This window comes from Falco peregrinus, chromosome 6, assembly GCF_023634155.1.
Source record: "Falco peregrinus isolate bFalPer1 chromosome 6, bFalPer1.pri, whole genome shotgun sequence".
NCBI classification, from domain to species: domain Eukaryota; kingdom Metazoa; phylum Chordata; class Aves; order Falconiformes; family Falconidae; genus Falco; species Falco peregrinus.
In genome coordinates, this window is record NC_073726.1 from 43,962,952 (window position 1) to 43,981,021 (window position 18,070).

Here is an 18,070-nt window from a genome sequence, read left to right on the forward strand (position 1 = left end):
CACTATACAAGTCCAGGAAGAGGTTCCGCCAAGACTCTGGCAGTGGAAAAACAAGTAGAGTTATCCAGGGTGGAAAACGGGGCATATGTCATAGGAAAATGTTTTATTATTATTTATTTATTTATCTATCTATCAAACTGGATTATTACTTTTGTCTTAGATGTATACAATATTTTGGGTGGAAGGGAAAGAAAATGAGGAAGAGAGAGTGGGAAAAAAACAGGCAGGAAAGAGAGAAAAAAGGTGAAGAAAGTAATGTTTTGGACAGCACTTTTCTTACCCTGGGGGTGCGAAACAGAGAAGGGACTCTGGTGCTCTGGGGAAATGAATGTATTTTGTTTGCCACCAAGAAGCAGACTGCAAAACTCGCTGAATTGCATTATGAATATGGATGCCCAAGCGCTACAGAACACTTTACACTGTAGAATATGTAATACCATATTGCAAAAACACTTTGAAGCCATAAATTTTGATACAGTGTCTGCAAGATTGGCTAATCTTGCTTACAATTGCTCACAACACTATTCCAAAATGCAACCAGGATAGATTTCTTTTAGTTTTTGTTTCTGGTTTTGCTTGCTGACTTTTATACTTAGTGTAATATTGTGAAATAAAAAATACTGTGAAAATTGGGTTGACTAAAATTACAGTGGAAAACTGAAGAAGTTTTTGAAAAGTTTCATGTATGCAATGCATACAATTAATAGTGAGCCAACAAGTACCAGGAGGAAACAAAACAAGAGGTGAGAATGAGTACGAATTCTGTATTTAGATCAGGCAGCCATGAAAGTGTAGTCATGCTTTCCCTATTTGTTGTCTTATAAATTAATTCCATACTAGTAGCTTTTTAAGGATTACAGCTTCTCAATGAAGGCTGGTATGTGCCAGTCATTTGGTACCACACACATTTCTTGCCCTTTTAGTAAGAACAGTATTTAATATTAAAGCATACTCTAAAAGCCCGATTTACATATTTTGCATGAATGACTGCTAATATATGAATACGTTTCTTTTTCTTCTTAGTTTAATGAAACATATATAAAACTTGCAGCTAATAATTAAGAGATGTAAGAAGTACAGAGATGACAATAACATGCGAAAGTGCAAAGTGCAAACATTTTTTTTAAAAAAAGTACTTCCATTTCACAAGCTCATCAGTTACTGAAAGAAATATGTACCTTGAAATCTCCTTTCTTCTTTCAACTTTCCAGTTTTTCTTCCTTAGATATGGGTACATGCAGCAACCAGTCAGAATGGGGAAGACAGTTTTACGATGCCTCTGCAGTCCAGCAGGCAACTAGTTCCCACTAAACTTTGCCACATTCATGGACATGCAAAAAGACTCAATATATGGTTAGCAATATACTACTTTTCCTTTTAACACAACTGTCTCAGGAAAGGCAACATAAATAAAATGGGTAAAGCATTCTGGGCTATTGGACACAAAAAGGGGATGCAGAAGATGAAAACTGTTGGCAGCAACTGCCTTTATCTGTGCCTTCAGGCCAACAGCCCAGAAATACATATATAAGTATAAGCAGTCACATAAAGCCACAGAAGGACCTTACACTATTGCTTCCCTGCTCACTCCAGGAGAACCCCTGCCCCAATATCTAAAAGGTTTCTGCACATGCTCCTAAACTGATAGGACTGTCCAGACCAAATATGCTTTCCCTATACACTTATGCACCTGCAAAAATCCAGACTTAAAAACATCTAACTCTCTCTTATCTAGCTAAGACGTAAGTGCATCTATATTAAGTTTCTGAGTAGTTTTTGTTTAGCATCTCTGTAATACTCAATCTTCAATCCTGGCAGAAGCTGGAAAAACTGGGTGTTTAAGCTCTGACTTTAAATGGCAATGGGTTGAAAAAACTGTTGTTAGTCAAACAACCTGGCACACTTGTAAAAATTTTAAACAAAAATCTGCTTGAGAGAAATTCAACCAACTTTCTACCTTTGCTATTTCTGGTGGGAAGTTTTGCAAAGGGAAATCAAAGCATTGATTTAAAAAGTAGTGACACAGATGTTGAAGAATTAAAATAAGAACCATCAAAGAAAGCACGCGTGCATAAATGAGGACACAATAAGACCACTGCCAAATCCAACTGTACTGTTCAGAGACAAGAACTCTTCAGCAGTCCGTTGACATAACCTCTTGCACTAGAAGGGACCAAGCTTAGAATTACAGTGCTGAGGCACAAATCATTGCCAGGTCCCCCTGGAAACACACCTAAGCTGCAATAAAACTTGAATAACTACAAAAGAAAAAAATCCTATTGTAGTTACAAAGTATATTCTCATTGTTAATCAACCCAGAACAAGAAAGAAGAGTAATATATAATCTAGCAGTCGCAGAACTCTCCACCAACCATTTCCAGAAAGTCTCTCGTAACATATATCCAACAATTTCTAGCAAAAACATTGTGTGTGTCAAAGTGTTGAAGAGGCAAAATAATTCAACAAAACGTGCAAACATCCTGCATTACCACACTAGCAGTCCTACTACTGTAGTTGCCTTGTCCTGTTTGATCTTCCTAAGAAAACTCCGCAGACTGCAATGAGATGCTAGACTTTCATACCTCCTGTGAAGTTAACTAAGAAATGCATGCTTGCAGTCTCTCCCTACCCAGGAATCCACAGGCTGTACGTACCGTAACTTCTCAATTTCTCTTGATTTAGGGCCCAGGATGGAAATTTAGACTGATTTACACACCTATACTGATCTGAACAGCAGCTCTAGATAGCCTTTAGTTTTAATTTAAAAAACATACATTTGTGGTACTTCTTGCAGTTTCTTGGGGTAAGCACTGACTGCCCACAATTTACTATCTCAGTCTTCTGCAACTCAGGAAACCACTGGGACTGTAACGCAGTTTGCTAGAGGTAGTCTTTTCCCTTCTATGTAAAAGTGTAGGTATTCCTCCAGTCACAGGGACATAGTGTACCCAATCATTCTTGTGGCTCCTGAAACACCTGCATTTCCTAGAGCATTATTTCCTCCATTAGATCCGATATGGCAGGAAAAATCCAACACTGGCTGGTTCTTCAGAAAGTATGCTCTTACATGAAGTTGAAGAGTGCTGAACTTCAAACGAGTCCAAGCCATCCCAAGAATACTGGGAAGCCTAGAAATTGAACGTGACAAAAACCTCCCCTAAACCTGAGAGCTATGACTCCTCTAGAATATTTAATTAGTCATTAAGATTTGAGTAATTTAATAGTTGAAATAACTAATTTTCTAAGCATTGGGCTAACTTGGCCAGAAATATTGAAGTCTGTTCGGTATAAATTTTCAAGTCTTTCACTCTTCCCAGTTCCTGAGAAAGGAGGAAGCAATTCTGTGTTCTTAGAAAGTTCCTCTTGACGGTCTGGTGTCTCTGTGAAAGTGAGCTGTCCTTTCGTACTTGGCATGAAATGACTGTGAGACCTTATATTTTCCCTTCCCTCCTTTAAACTTTGGAGGAGAACGAAAGGAGCTCAGACACTTGTGAGGATAAGAAAACGAAGAGCTTCCATCAGAGCTCTTTTTTTTCAGCTGGCATAAGGAGTGTTTGTGTTCTGTGAAATCCTTCATGATCTGGACCAAGGATTCACCAAACAGCTTGCCGCCTGTGTATGGTAAAGACAGTAGTTTACATTTTAGATCTAACGATGAGGTCCAAGAACGTAGCCATATAGCTCTCCAGGCTACAGTGAGGCATGCCATATTTTTAACGGTGAGTCTAAGAGAATCCTCAGCTGCATCATGGATAAAACTTGCTGCAATTTTACATAGCCTGCGTTTCCTCTGCATGGCACCAGATGGGACCCATTTCTTTTTGAATCTGGCTTGCTCTTCCCCCAGCCATATTAGCAATGCTCTAGAAGCATAAGTGCAGTAGATAGATACTCCAAGCTGGGCTGCAACTAGCTTGAAAGACCTTTTAATTGCTTCCTCAACCTTTCTATCAGTAGGATCTTTAGGAAGAGCATCCGTATTAGCAGGCACTGATAGTACAGAATCACCAGTAACCAGTGCTCTGTCTACCTGGGGCAAAGTCCCCCACAAAGCAGCTTTATCCACTGGAAAAGGATAGAGCTTATGTAAGACTGCTGGGGCTTCGTGCTTTGCCTCAGGATTACCCCAAATCCTACAGACAAGATCTTCCACTGCTGAATGGACAGGAAGTGCGTTATCTACCTTGTCTTCTTCAGAGGGGATATGCTGTTCTTCCGAAGCAGATTCAGATTTGGAAGATGTTAGCATCAACACTCTCTTTATGCGCTTGAACAGGTAATTCTGATTTTCCATGTCAAACTTACGCACAGGATCTCGTTCTTCTTGGTCTTCTGTAGGAGACTCAGATGATACCTCTTCATCTTCAGGGGATGACTCAACCTCCAAGGCCTTGTCAGCCTCAGATTTCTCCTTCCCAGAAGCTGTTTGACCTTTTAAACTGTCCATAGGGTCAGACTCAATAGTTTGGGAACTGCTCCCAGTTGCTTCTAGAGGAACCACTGGAACTTCTGTAACCGGTATCCTGGGATGCTTGACTGAATGGGACCTAGCCTGTGCCACAGAAGTTATACTTTGTCTGGCTGCTGTCAAAGCATCCTTTAAGACAGTAGCTAGCTCAGGCAAAATTACAGATTTCATTAATGAATTCTTTTCAGATTCAGAGAAGTGAGTAGTAGTAGAAGGTCTTACCTTCCTGTGGTAGGAGCTCTGAGTGTCTTCTGAATCTGAGCTGTAGTCTGGGGTCTGGCTGAACAAGTGCTGGAGAGACTGCTGCCTTGCAAGGGAGCCACGAATTGAGTTGCAGCTGAGGGGTTGCTGGAAAGGGGATGGCTGTCCTGCCTGAGAATCTGAGCCCTCCTTCGACCCCATTATCTGTTGCTTGGAAGCACGATGTCTAGAGCCATGCCTGTACTTCCATTCATCTGACCTCTTTTCCTCTTGGCAGAGGGAAGCAGAGACAGAACTAACCCTTGCAAGCTCTGAAGACTGCCTAGCCCTCCTCCTGGAGTAGGAGGTCTCTGATCTGGTGCTGAAGTATTGATCCCCTGACCTTCTGAAGAAGTTGGATCTGTCAGATCTCACAGACTTTGCCTTGATAAAGACTGGGTCTGCTTCAGGAGAATTGGCACAGCTACCTTTTCTTTTCTTTTCCTTGTCCAGTTTCTTTTCTGTCCAAGCAGACATGGACCTGAAGTGATGAAAAAAGTTCAAAATACTCGAATTCCTTGATCTTTCAAAAATTACTTTTTTTTTTTTTTTTCCAAGGGAAACCCTATACCCTTTTTCCTCAAAGAAGCACTGCATCAAGACCAGTGCCATGTGAGGCAGGCAGACTGGGAACTGAGTGACTGCAGTGATGCTGGGCTGCAGAGAGGGTGCCAACATATCTTCTGTAATCTGACTGGTTGCTGCTGCTGCCCTGTCTCTAAGGAAAAAAGAGGAAAGCCCAGTATAGACTAATTACACAGAAATACATTTTAGAAAGGAGTTTTTGCATGGTAAATAGGATGAGCTCTTTCATATGAAGAAGTCTGAAAGCTTGGCATGCACCTGTCCACATTCACCAGACATGAGGTGGATAAATGCATTATAAAATAATTTAATAAAGCTCTAGATCACTCTACAGATTAACTCAAGCCACTTAAATATGGAGACACGAATTCAAATCTTGCTACAGGTCACGCATGAAAGCAGACTTGAACAGTCTCATTCTAGGCCTGAGAAAACACGTACTGAGGTCATATCATTTGTACGATTCTGTACAAAGATCAGTTCCTGCTGCTGAAAGTTCCAAGTATCAAAAAATAATGGCGCAATAAAGCAGAATACAAACTGGACTGCCTAGGAAAACTTATACAGTACTCATTTACCCCTGCTCATTGCTTCACACTTCCCTTTGTATCAGCTGAATTTAATTAATACATATGCACTTCATGCTGTAATAAAATCCTATTCGGAATGTATTAACCTAAGAACGGATTATTGTATTTTTTAAAATCAAGGAAGAATAAACAGGAACTGCGCTTTGGCATTCAGAACTATAGATCTATTCCAGTCAGATCAAGATGCACTTTTCCCCCTATATGAAGAAGCTATGGCAACAGAGTAGATGCTTCTTGAAAAAACTGATTTCTTATGTACATTTGTAAATGTAATAATTTGAAATAATAAAGGGCTTTTACAATGCTTTTGACACAGGAATGCACTATAAAATCTACTATAATACCCATGTAAAATATAATAGTATTGACATATTCAGAAAATAATAACCATTTCCTGTACTGATCAAAAAACCAACAAATAAAATCCCGCTTATTTAATAAGCTACACTCATAATTGTTACATAAACAGAGTTGCATGCTTTTTTTGATGCCAGAAATTCAGCTAGACTACATTTACAACAAAGGAAGAGTCAGCAATAAGAGCTGTGTTGCATGCTTTGAAGCTGCTCGCTATGTATCTTACACTGAAATACATGAAAGGGATCTTTGTTTTTTCTTTTAGGATATTCCTTCACCTCTGTGTATAACATCACTTCCTTGTTATTGGATTAGGTGTTAGTATGGGGAGCCATTTTAATTGCATTTGTTTTTCCAGTCAATGTAACACAAGATTGTCTTTATTAGGCTTCAATTAGAAATGTATTTTCAAAACCCATAATGCTAAATGTGCCCTAACTGAAAGGACACTGTATCTGGTATTTTAACTATCTGAAAGATGGGTTTTTAAACAAAGATTCCTCACTTTGAGACAATTGTGTTTGAATTTGGATTTCATCTTGCATTAGTGAATAGCTTATTGTAAGCTTGGATGTTTAATTTAATTTTTCTGATGGTGTGGTTGAAATGCTATCTATGGTTCTATACAATACCGGATATAGAATCTTTGTCAACATGGAAAAAAAGTTAGTTTTGCATTAGTAAATGTGATATTATATACAGCATGTGTGATATGAACAGTGAACATGACAAACCACATCAGTTGCTCACCTGTATTCACCAAATGTTCCATCATCTTCCTTCATAGGTTGTATTTCTGGATCAGCATGTGCATCCTCTTTTTCTTTCACTAAAATATTTGAAATAGTAATTTTCATCATGAAACTGCAAGGTGAGAAACTGTGAGACCTTAATTTGTCAAACTGATCAAATGGCAGGAATGTGGTTTGAATAAAAATAGTTTTTTGAACTGGGGCCTTGCTGTTGCATTTTTTCTTTTGAAGGAAAAGATCTGTTAATTAGTTATAGAATTTTATTTTCATTCAAGTACAAAATACTATATGTCATTCTGCATTAGTAAAACTTTTTCTTCCTTTCATTTCTAGCACTAAAGAGAAACTTTTGTTAAAAATCCAGCTAAAATACTTTCTTTACTTATTGTTTATTTAAATTTGAATAATTTAGTTTTACTTAATCCATGCTCTGTATTCCCTCTTGATATTCCTCTCATACTGATGGATAAAACTGAATCAGATTCACTTGCGTTCACTATCAGTTTGTACAGTTTCTGCTTCCACTTCATGCACTAAGACTTCAGAGAATTTTAAACAGTATTTTAAGAATTATTAATATTGCAAAAAATAGGCTTGGTCTGTTAATTTCCTCTTTTCTATAACATGATCAAAAGCAAAGCAAAACCACCTACACTGGAACCTAAATTTTACACAATTGTCTCTCTCGCACATAGTTGTTGTAGGTTTAGTCATCATTCACTGGTGGGAATAAATCCCATGCTTCATAAGCATGTAACTTGTCCCTATAAAAACCCTACGCAGTACTGTGCCCTTTGACACAGAAACCTGCTAGCACCTGAGAAGACAGATGTTTATAGGTGACATACATTCCTATAAGTTAAGATTGCTGACAGTAGCGCAAAATAATGTACTGACTTCTAGGATTACTTTATGGTTCTTCCCTTTGTCTTCTCATGTCTGTTTTGCTGGCTGCTACTCAAATCTTCCCCTTGTTTAGCAGATACAGTTATATAATCCAATATAGAATCTCTTACCTTTTACTCTGGTAATTTCCACACTTAATTCGTACATGATTAGTTTACATGCTGTTATTTAAAATGGCATGAATCATTCCTGACAGCATTTTCTAAGTCTAATTACAACAAAACACCTTGGAATGTGTCTGGCTGCTATAATTTCATACTGAAATAATTTATGACTTTTTTTAGACTACAGGCAATGTCAAGATGACATGTTAAAATTACAACAAAAAAGAATTCATAACGGTGCTTTGCTCTTGTCACTACCTGTGGAACAGTACACTTGCAATGACACAAGAAATACAACTGGCTCTAGAGTCACTGCTATAAACAAGAGCACATACTGAATCTGGAAAACTTATATACAGTCAAGGTCTTTATGTATTTGTATGTATATATGTATGTATGTATGCCTGCATTAAAAATGAATACCTTACATCTAGTAATTCTGCAGAAGCAAAGAAGGGCATAGCAGGGATCTCCACAAAGTAATGACAACCTTAACATCGAACTGCCTGCTACACTTTCACTCAGACTGTGTTTTACCCTCTTCTAGATGGTGGCTCACTCCAAGTCCTCCCTGCTCTTTTCAGTTTCGTCACTTCACTTGTTCTGTTCTCCTAATTTTCCTTCTCTTTCCTCAGTTCTCTCCACTAAGAGTCACTTTCTCTATATTCTCCGTAATCTCATTTTCTCTCTAAAAAATCCAAATATCAGGAAAAAAACTTAAGATGATGCCTTCAGTCTGTCATTCAACTCTGTAACACTGTGTTCCCTAATCACCTGTCTTTTTTTCACAGGCATAGGCAGTTGGGACAGCAGCTTCTCTTACTTAATTTTTGCTGTCACTACAAATCTTTGCTCTCTCCATAAAACAATTATACAGTTAGACTGGGCAGAGTAGGATTCTTGTACTTAATAAGGTGATTTTACCTTCTTATAAAAATAAACTGCTATGTTAAGTTCAGCTATTAAAAGATTTGCCTACGAAGAGGAAAGGTTTTTAGTGTTCACCAACGCTAGTTTTCAGAAGTGCCCTGGTTGAAAAAAGTGGGAGAAATTAAAACACTATGGATTATTTTCTCTTTTTGTACTTTTGTAAGTGCATCCATCTTTCTCATGTCCAAATTAACACGAACTTCAAGAAGTTTTACTTTAAGGAAGTATTCCTAGAGTCTCAACATTTATATAATTTCCAGACCTTTAGAGTTCGTAATATAGAATGGAATTTTTTCATTAAAGCAAAATTTTAGATGAAAGTTAGCAGTTGTACTTTCTATTGCAGCTAGGAGAGGAACAAGAAAAATCAAATTATCCTTGGATGCCTACTTGAAGTTTGTTCATATCCGCTCATACCTCAACAGCTGCTCTGAGATCCTATCAGGCAGTACTATGCAAACTGGTTGTCAAACTGGTTGTCACTATTCTTTTCAAGACAGCTTTAGTCTATGGACCTACTCCATAAACAAAAATATAACACTGGGGAAAGATATATATATAAGATACGTATATGCACACACACATATGTACACACAGATATGCCTTTTATAATATGTACACCCAGAGGAATGAGAGTTTTGATAGAAGACATACATTGTATATAGTTTCAATTTTTAAGTACAAATTATAAAATATACTTGGCTGTTCCTAGGCTTAAGACTAAGAAAAAAAAAAACCACAAAAACCTAAAAAGAAAAAGTCTGATAGAGAAAAAAACCTGCCTAATTGAAGGAAGGTAACACCAAATTCAGCTGCAAAAATACAGAGGCTGACAGAGGCTGAAGACATAGATTCTGAGGAGAGTAACGTTATGAAACGCATTCCCAGTACTTTAAAGCAACACGGTGGCTCTGCTCTGGTATACGTTTTCGCACTTTCTGACCAAATACATTCTAACTCATCTCATTTTAGTGGGTTAAACCCATCTGTGTTAGACTTCAGAAAGTGGAGCGTGCAGTACTGGTGGGAGGACCAAGTATCTCAAGCAAAGCTCAGACCTTTCTAGAGAGGTAAGGTAGCAATATAACCCTCCAGGAATGAATGAGATACTCTTCTTATGCTTACATGGAATTGAGATTTTCTACCAATAGGCAGATTGCTCCCGACAAGCCTACCAAATGATAAGATTGATTTACCATATACACAATGTAAATGTAAACCAGCAGCAAATGTAATTCGTTCAGTAAACCTGAGATGTGTCTTAGCGGATTACCAGTAGATGTTTTTTACTCTCATTTTTATGTATCATACCTGGATATTTTCCACCCTTATTCCTCCTTATGAAGCAAACAATCAGCAAAATCAAGATCAGAAGAGCAACAGCACACATCAGACCGATGAACCATCCTTGAGTAGCGATGTCTACCTGCCGACTTGCCATTGCTAGAGAATAAAAGAAGAAAATTCAGGTGTTTTGCTGCATTTAAATGCTATGCTAATGCAGATAAATAACAGCCAGTATACATTGTCCATTAATTAAGGAATGACACTCACTGTGAAAATTAGTATTACGAAAAAGTGATACTGCATTTTGTGAATATTTTCATTATCCAAAATGTTTCCAAGTACATATGCATAGAATTTACTTTTGAGTATGTAAGAATTATGCCAACATTTAAGCTTAGCAATTAGTTTGCAAAACCTGTGCACATACTACATTGCCTTCCACAAACCTCAAAACTGTTCTCAACCATTTTACATTAATTACACTACTGGAATGAAATTGTGAATTATAATTCACACAAACATGTTAATTGCATTCTCATAATGAATAAAAAGCCAATACTCATTTGCTAATGCACTCCCATCAGCCTGAAATGGGGAAACAGATGGGTCATTCAAGGCCCTAACATTCAATTTCAACTAAAAATCAACAATGAATCATCCTTTAAAGCCTTATTAAGCATCATGTTCTCTTCCTCTCCTCAAACTCGTACCTCATCCTGCAATTTATCATGATTGCCATGGTTTAGCATTAGTGAGGACTTTACACAGTGCAATCGGGAAGCCCTTCCCACAGCACTGTTTCTCTCCAACCGCTGACTCTAGCTGGAAGATAATATAAGTGATAAACAAACCACACAGGGCACATTACAGTCACTAATAAGGATAGGAATTATCTGTGCGGTCTGGGGGCTGGACCCCTCCTACTGGTCTCCAGCACAGTAGGAGGATTTTCCTGGTGAAGCTTACTTTCTGCTCCCCTGTTTGGAAACACACTACAGGCAACTGTCCTTGGGATTTGCTGACAGGAGAAAGTAGTAAGGGTGAGAGGAATTAGGGATGCATGCTACAAGCAGAAGACAACATGAAGTGGAGGAAGATGGACATCCATCCAAACCCATTTCGTTCATCCTTCACCTTCTCTTCCAGCCCCAAAACCCAAGAGTTTGAAACTCTATGAAGAGTTGCCTCAAAGACCTCTCTCTATTTGGGAAATACAGATAAAAATCACCTTCCCACATGAATAAGGGAAGTGACGTCCAAAACATTTCCTATGCATAACTCATGGCATTCTGGTTCAGCATTTGTTGTTTTTCCTGGCTTCATGAGTTAAAGTATTGGATTATTCACAGCCAGTACATTACCTAAGACTTTATTAAGGATCAATAGTACTTCATATCTCAGTTTAGTAGACACACTTTGCAGTAGGACCAGATAATATTTGAGACCTTCAGTCAGTCTCTTTGTTTGGATGTTGTGTGTACATCAGCTCTCATGGCATGGTATGTTTCACCCGTATCTGCTAGGGAAGGTCTGCAGACTTGCTTCCACTGAAGTGGAGGACACAACACACCAACAGCTTTACACACAGAAATGTGGAAGTCCCAGAGCGCCATAAAGATTTCCAGCTCTCCTTACAGAAGATAGGCTTTTAAGGGAAGGCTCAGAAAAACACACCAGAGAGCACCTATTTTCAATGGATCACAAACTGTTTTACAGCCACAATTCTAGGTGACAAGAGCATGAATTCTTTTCCTTACAAAACATGTTGGATGACAAGTGGGAACAGTCCTGTGCTGGTGCTGCCCTTTGAACAATACGTGAGCCTTGGCAGACAGCTAGCTGACAAGAGACTGCACCGGGCTGGCCAGCACAGTGACAACAAAATGCACCAATATTCCGTTAGAGGCCAGACTTCAAGCCCATGTCTCAATGTTACGTACTAGTTAAGACAGAGGCTGGGACAGTTAGCTTGGAAACGTCAGCTCTCAGTGGGCCCAGATTCCTGTGGGTTTTCCATGGACTCTACGAAAACTCAAAGAGTACCTCTGACATCTGTATCTACCTTCCATTCCACACGGAAGACTGATGTGTATTCCACTTTAGAAGTACTAGGCTACAATTAACTATTTTGCTACAACTCTTTGGTCTTACTGGGCAAAGTTATGACTTGTTTTTCACTGAAATAGATCAATGAATTAATGTGCCTGGTTATTGTGGAGTTACGATTAGGAGATTTCCCAGCCTTTCTTTAAGAATATGCTTCGTGATTATTTTAGAAACTGACTCTTTCTTATATATGTAATAATGTAAACTATTTTTGCATTAAAATGTCCACATGTTATATAAATATATAGCTTATGTACATAAATATTTATACAAATATATACAAATATATATAAGTGGCAGTCTTAAAAACAAAATCACAAAGGCAATCCTCCTCTGAATTATAAATCAAATGAAAATAAAATTTTGTTTCCACATTAAAGGTTAAAATTATTTCGAGTTTTGCACATATGCATTGATAATAAGGCATTAAAGGCTGTAAAATATGTACTGTGACAAAATGCAAAAGCACATTTCACATTCAAATGTAGTAAGAAAATACCATCAAGCAAAACGATCCATGCATAAAAATATGGAAGGTAGATGGAAAAGAGCAAAGATGAAAACTTACTTATATAGCTTCCTATATTCTTTAACTTATTGCATATCCAGTAGGAAAGGGTTTCTAGATCTCAGTGGAACTTTAACAATGGCATAACATTTCCTGCTTACGCTGAGTGAATTATCTGCTTCAGGCTTAAAGTAATTTACCCTTGGTATGCTCAAGAAGATAAACGCACGCACTATGAAGATGCTTTATGGGAATGCTTGTCAAAGAACAAAAATGTGGCAAAAGCCTCATACATGAAATATTGTAGTTGCATTCCTAATTAAGGACATATTCCATATTCCAATATTTTCGTCGTCATTCACTTCAAAGTCTGAAGTGTTTAAAAGCTTAGATCTAGGCTAAGACAGTGTGGCATAACATTTTTCTGTAAGAAATATGCCATGTATATAATCTAACACTTGACACTGAACCTTTCCATTATCAAGAAACAGAAAAGAGTGTCTTTAAACTCCCTTCTTCCTTAACTATGTCAATGACACAAGCCAAGGTGACTGGGTCCATACAGATTTCCTTATTTACTGGCTCAGTATTTTTTGTATAGAAAGATGCTTTTAGGAAGGTTTCCATTCAGCTTGTTCTACACTATACAACAGTCTCGATCCTTGCTTTACTGCTGCTTTATGCTTTGGATGTGTATTTGCATAAAATTTTACAGATCTGCTTTTATACAACTAGCTGTCTCTGGCATAAATAACCTCTGCGCTTAGCCCATGCATATTTGCTTGGCACTGTTATTCAGCACCATGTTTTCAAAGCTTTCCTGCAACATGATAAACTGTGAAGAGAAATGGAACAAAACAAAGCAAAAAATTACGATTTTAGAAAGTGCTCACTTTTCAAACTGGCATGTTCATTATTTACTTTGTTGTCTGATAATTATTACATATTGTTCAAGCATATTTTCATATTTAAACTACTTTCTTAAATCATAACATTCTGGAGTTGGTGAGGCTACTGCTAAGTAACTATGCACTGACCAAAATGCCTGGAATGAGCAAAAGTGGCTAGCAAATACACAACAAACAGTAACAGCTGACCAAGAGCGTGCTGTGATGGCAATGACACATTCAGCATAACATCAAAAAATTTCCAATAAAGCCCTTTCTCTAAGTTGAATGAACAAGCACTACTGATTTGCTCATGAAGAAATATGACTGAAATAGCCTTACAGATCCACAGGATCTAGTTGTAGCATCAACATCTATACAAAACCAGTATATGACAGGAAAAGAAACATTTACAAGTAGGAATCTTTAAAGACTGGTACAAATAGATTACATGAGATATGAAATTGAATCTGCAGTTTGATTATGCAAACATTTTAGCTCAGATTTTTTTGTATTAAAACTGGTCATATACAGATTGCTAGCTTTAAAAGTATACACTTGGCTCTATTAAAGTACACATATTTAAATAAAGCCATCTAATTATATTCATTAGAACTAAATGGAATAGGTAACCTTCAGTGCACAGCGCACAGATGGAGTATGAGCAGTGAGTATCTTGCCCCTAACATAAACATCAGACGAGCAGAGTGAATTGAAAGGATGAAAACATTTCTAATCTATGTAATAAATGTGCTGGCATTATTTATGAGTTTATATAATAATTCAGCATTACTTTATAAAAAGAACATGCAAATATGCTAGCTACATCTCTTAGCCAGAAGCAGTTCCAACGTTTTAGCACTTGGTCTACCACAATTCTGACTATGATACAGTGTGTGCCTCACCTGGACCTGTCTCAAACACATCCTCTGAACTCCTAAAACCAGACAGGCCCTCAGCACCAACCCGGACTTTATATGCTGTTCCTGGTGTTAAACCCTTTAGCACAAAGAAGCTTCGAGAACCATTTACAATTTCTTTTTTCCAATCTTCTTTGCCTACAAAAATTTTAGGAAAACAACACATTGGAATTTCAATTTTCTCTGTATTACTGAAAGTTGCTAGACAGGATACTATCAAAGTTACTTGACTAAAATAACGGTTCTCTCTCAAAAAAATAAGATAATATAAAATTATGACTTCAAGTGATATATTGCATGCAAGATATTGAAGAAGACTTTGTACATGAATTATAAAATTATTTTAAACATTTGTTCCGTTGTACTAGAGAAATACTATTTTCATTTATTTTTGTAAAAGGTTTCCTGAACTTGCAATTATAAAATAGATTAAAATAGATTTGAATCATTTAATAAAATTACACTTCTGTAGTTTCAGTCAATATTTACTTTAGTTGAGAAGTTCTACTTCGAAATCTGAACCTATCTGTCTTAGGCCTTTTTCTAGTACAGTCTCAGCTGCTTCTTTGACCAATATCCAGAAAAATGCATTTATATTGCAATTTTTAGATTGGTCATCTTTAGTCATAACTTTAGAAGGATAGATTATTTAGACAGAAATATCCCGGTTTTATTAGATAACCATGTTTTAATTATTAGCAGTATTAGCGAGGATTAAAACCTGGGCTTATGCCAATAGAAGTACATAAGTTGGTTGATACCTTATTTTAAGGTTAAATTTAACAAAGAATATTGTTTTGTTTGGTTCTCTTATTTAAATCCGTTTTTTTCCTGAATTTGGCATAATTTAGGAAGACTGTTATATCCTATTTTAATGGAAGTTATCATATTTTTACACATGTAATGATTGCATGATACAAAACCATACAAACTACAGTTTTAGAAGTTCACATTCAAAAGAATTTATAAATTAATACAAAGGAACAAAGGCTGACATTCTATCTAAACATGAAATACCTGTTATGCATCAATGTTTATTAAAATGAAAACTCTTTGATCTTCCTAATCAAATTAAAAAATAATTCTAGACATTTAAGAGCTAATATTAACACTGGGTCAATTTAAGACCATATTTACTATAAAAATCTTTGAAAATTTATCTGAACACTTTAGCAAAATTTAATGAAATGACTTCTTACTGCCTGCTACACCATATTCAACATAAAAGTTCGCATGATCTGGTCCCTCATACTCCCAACTGATATTGGCATAGGTCTCAGCAGCAGCTGTTGTAACATTTCTGATCCTTGGATAAAGTGGTTGCACTGAATACACAATAGAAAAACAAAGCAGAATACGAAAGTGTGACTTCATACATTAAAAAATATATTTTAAGAAGTTACTATGTTAATTTATACCATACACAAGGAAAGTATAGTACATTTGTCATTGTTTCCATCACTGACTAACATAGCGTATTTGGTAATTGAATCCAAGGCATACTACACTATGACATTATAAAGTAAAATTTACGTACTCTACCAAGCATGCCCTGTACCACAAAAACTGCCAAACACTTAAAAATACCTAATCGACAAAATTCTGGAAAACATTATTTCTATTCATCTAGAAGCAAAATGCAGACAGCTGGCAAGTGAGAACATTGTCAGGGTAACAGGGAATGGCAGTAGAGGGGGGAGGTATGAAGATGGCACACACCTCCCTTTACGCCACGTGCCATTGAATGGACTGCAAATGCCTCAACTGCAAGCCCTTACAGGATTTTGTCTCTAGTGCATTGATAATGATAAAAAAGGAAGACAATACCCTTATAGAATGTTGGACGGACAGTGTGCATGACTGGGGAGGTTGCAAAAAGGGTTTCTGAATATCCTTCACCATCAGAGATAGTAGGAAAGAAAAAATAAAGAGTAAAAATGCTTTGCATCAAAAAGTAACATTTAAACAGTACAGTAAAACCTTACCTGTTAAATGAGTAACACATGCACACTCTAAGTTCATGCAGGATTCAAGTAGTTTTACTTGTTAAAATATGAAACAGCTAAGTGATACACATGTATTTGAAAAAAAAAACCACCCTGAAGTATGTGTGTACTGACACCTTTACTTTCACAGAATGTTTCTGAAATCAGCTTCATTAACATTACAGAATCATGGCACCTTTAGACATTGGAATGTTAGACATCAGATATTGGAAAGCCAGTATCAAAATACGCTGGCGTGAAGGACACAAACCACTGAAATGCAAGAAGCTGTTCATTTTAAGGTACTGTGTCTTATGCTGACATTCTCATTAGGCAGGAGTACTTTTCACAGACATGCATAATGCCCACATTATGAAAAGAAGCGCTTCTCTCTTCAGCATCCTATGATTTGCTACTTTGCTCATACCGGAATCCTTTGTTCTCCAATTATACTTGTTACAAAAGGACATCTATTTTTGTATTTTTGTTTGCCTAATATTAATGAAAATAAGATTTTAATAGTTCTAATACTCTAATAAGTGCAGATACAAAGAGGACGCTCCTCAAAGGCATGAAATTATTTTTTCATAAAATGCCTCACTTGGTGTGCCACTGACTTTTATATCCTGCTAAAAATATCTTTTCTGTTAGAATAACATCAAAAATACTTCCCAAAGGACCATGAAAAATCAGAGGCAAAAACCTAGTCTCAGTAAAGGCAAATGGCAGAATTCCAATGGCTCCACCTACACCAGAAAATAAAATGGGCAAAAGCCTGTTCTCAAGGGAAGAGGTGCTGCACAGATTTTATCTACATACTTAAATTATTTTCTCTCAAAACAAGATGGCTTTGTCCATATGGCTGACTGGAGGAAATTTCAAATTAGATTCAAAGAGAAAATGGCTTGCTTTGGCATAGTAAAATAACTAAATCTGTAGAGAAGCCCCTAGCAAAGACCAAATAATACGAGTACCATGACTAGAAAACTATAGGGTTTGAGTCTTTCTAAAAACATACCTAAATTATGCAAATTCCATCAATTCCGAAAATGTATTCTCGTGATTAAACATTTTCACAGTATCAGACTTTTTATGTGGTAGTACTCATTCAACTCTTCAATCTGTATAGAACTAATGACTCCCACGTTTGATATCTTTGCAGGTAAATTGTGCTTATATATTTTACACATAATTTCTTTCACCAATAAAAACTAATACAGAATATATTATTTGAATAATAAAGAATATATTTATTTCTTGGCTGAAAACACCTGAAAAAAATCAAATAGAAAGCACTAGATTGAAAAAAAAAGCCATCTGGGTTACAAAGTCAACAACAAACCCCCTAAAAATACCAAAACTAAAGCTGTCTATGGGAAATCTAGCATGTAACCATATACACTATGGTAATGCAAAGGGATTAGATTCTGCTTTTCTGTGCCACT

The 18,070-nt window shown here is 36.8% G+C and overlaps 1 protein-coding gene across 27 annotated transcripts in view; it reads right to left on the reverse strand.

The window, feature by feature from the left end:
- NRCAM (neuronal cell adhesion molecule) overlaps positions 1–18,070 on the reverse strand; it is a 166,010-nt gene that overhangs the window by 6,215 nt on the left and 141,725 nt on the right. For 12 of the 27 annotated variants that reach the window (XM_055808955.1, XM_055808956.1, XM_055808961.1 and 9 more), the window contains 2 exons: positions 10,244–10,375; positions 6,991–7,069 (listed from right to left, as the gene is read on the reverse strand). In XM_055808955.1, coding sequence (XP_055664930.1) covers positions 6,991–7,069; positions 10,244–10,375 — 211 coding nt within the window. Of the gene's footprint in view, positions 1–6,990; positions 7,070–10,243; positions 10,376–14,625; positions 14,779–15,839; positions 15,966–16,467; positions 16,534–18,070 lie in introns of all 27 variants that reach the window. The other 15 variants (XM_055808944.1, XM_055808951.1, XM_055808946.1 and 12 more) reach the window with 2 other exon arrangements.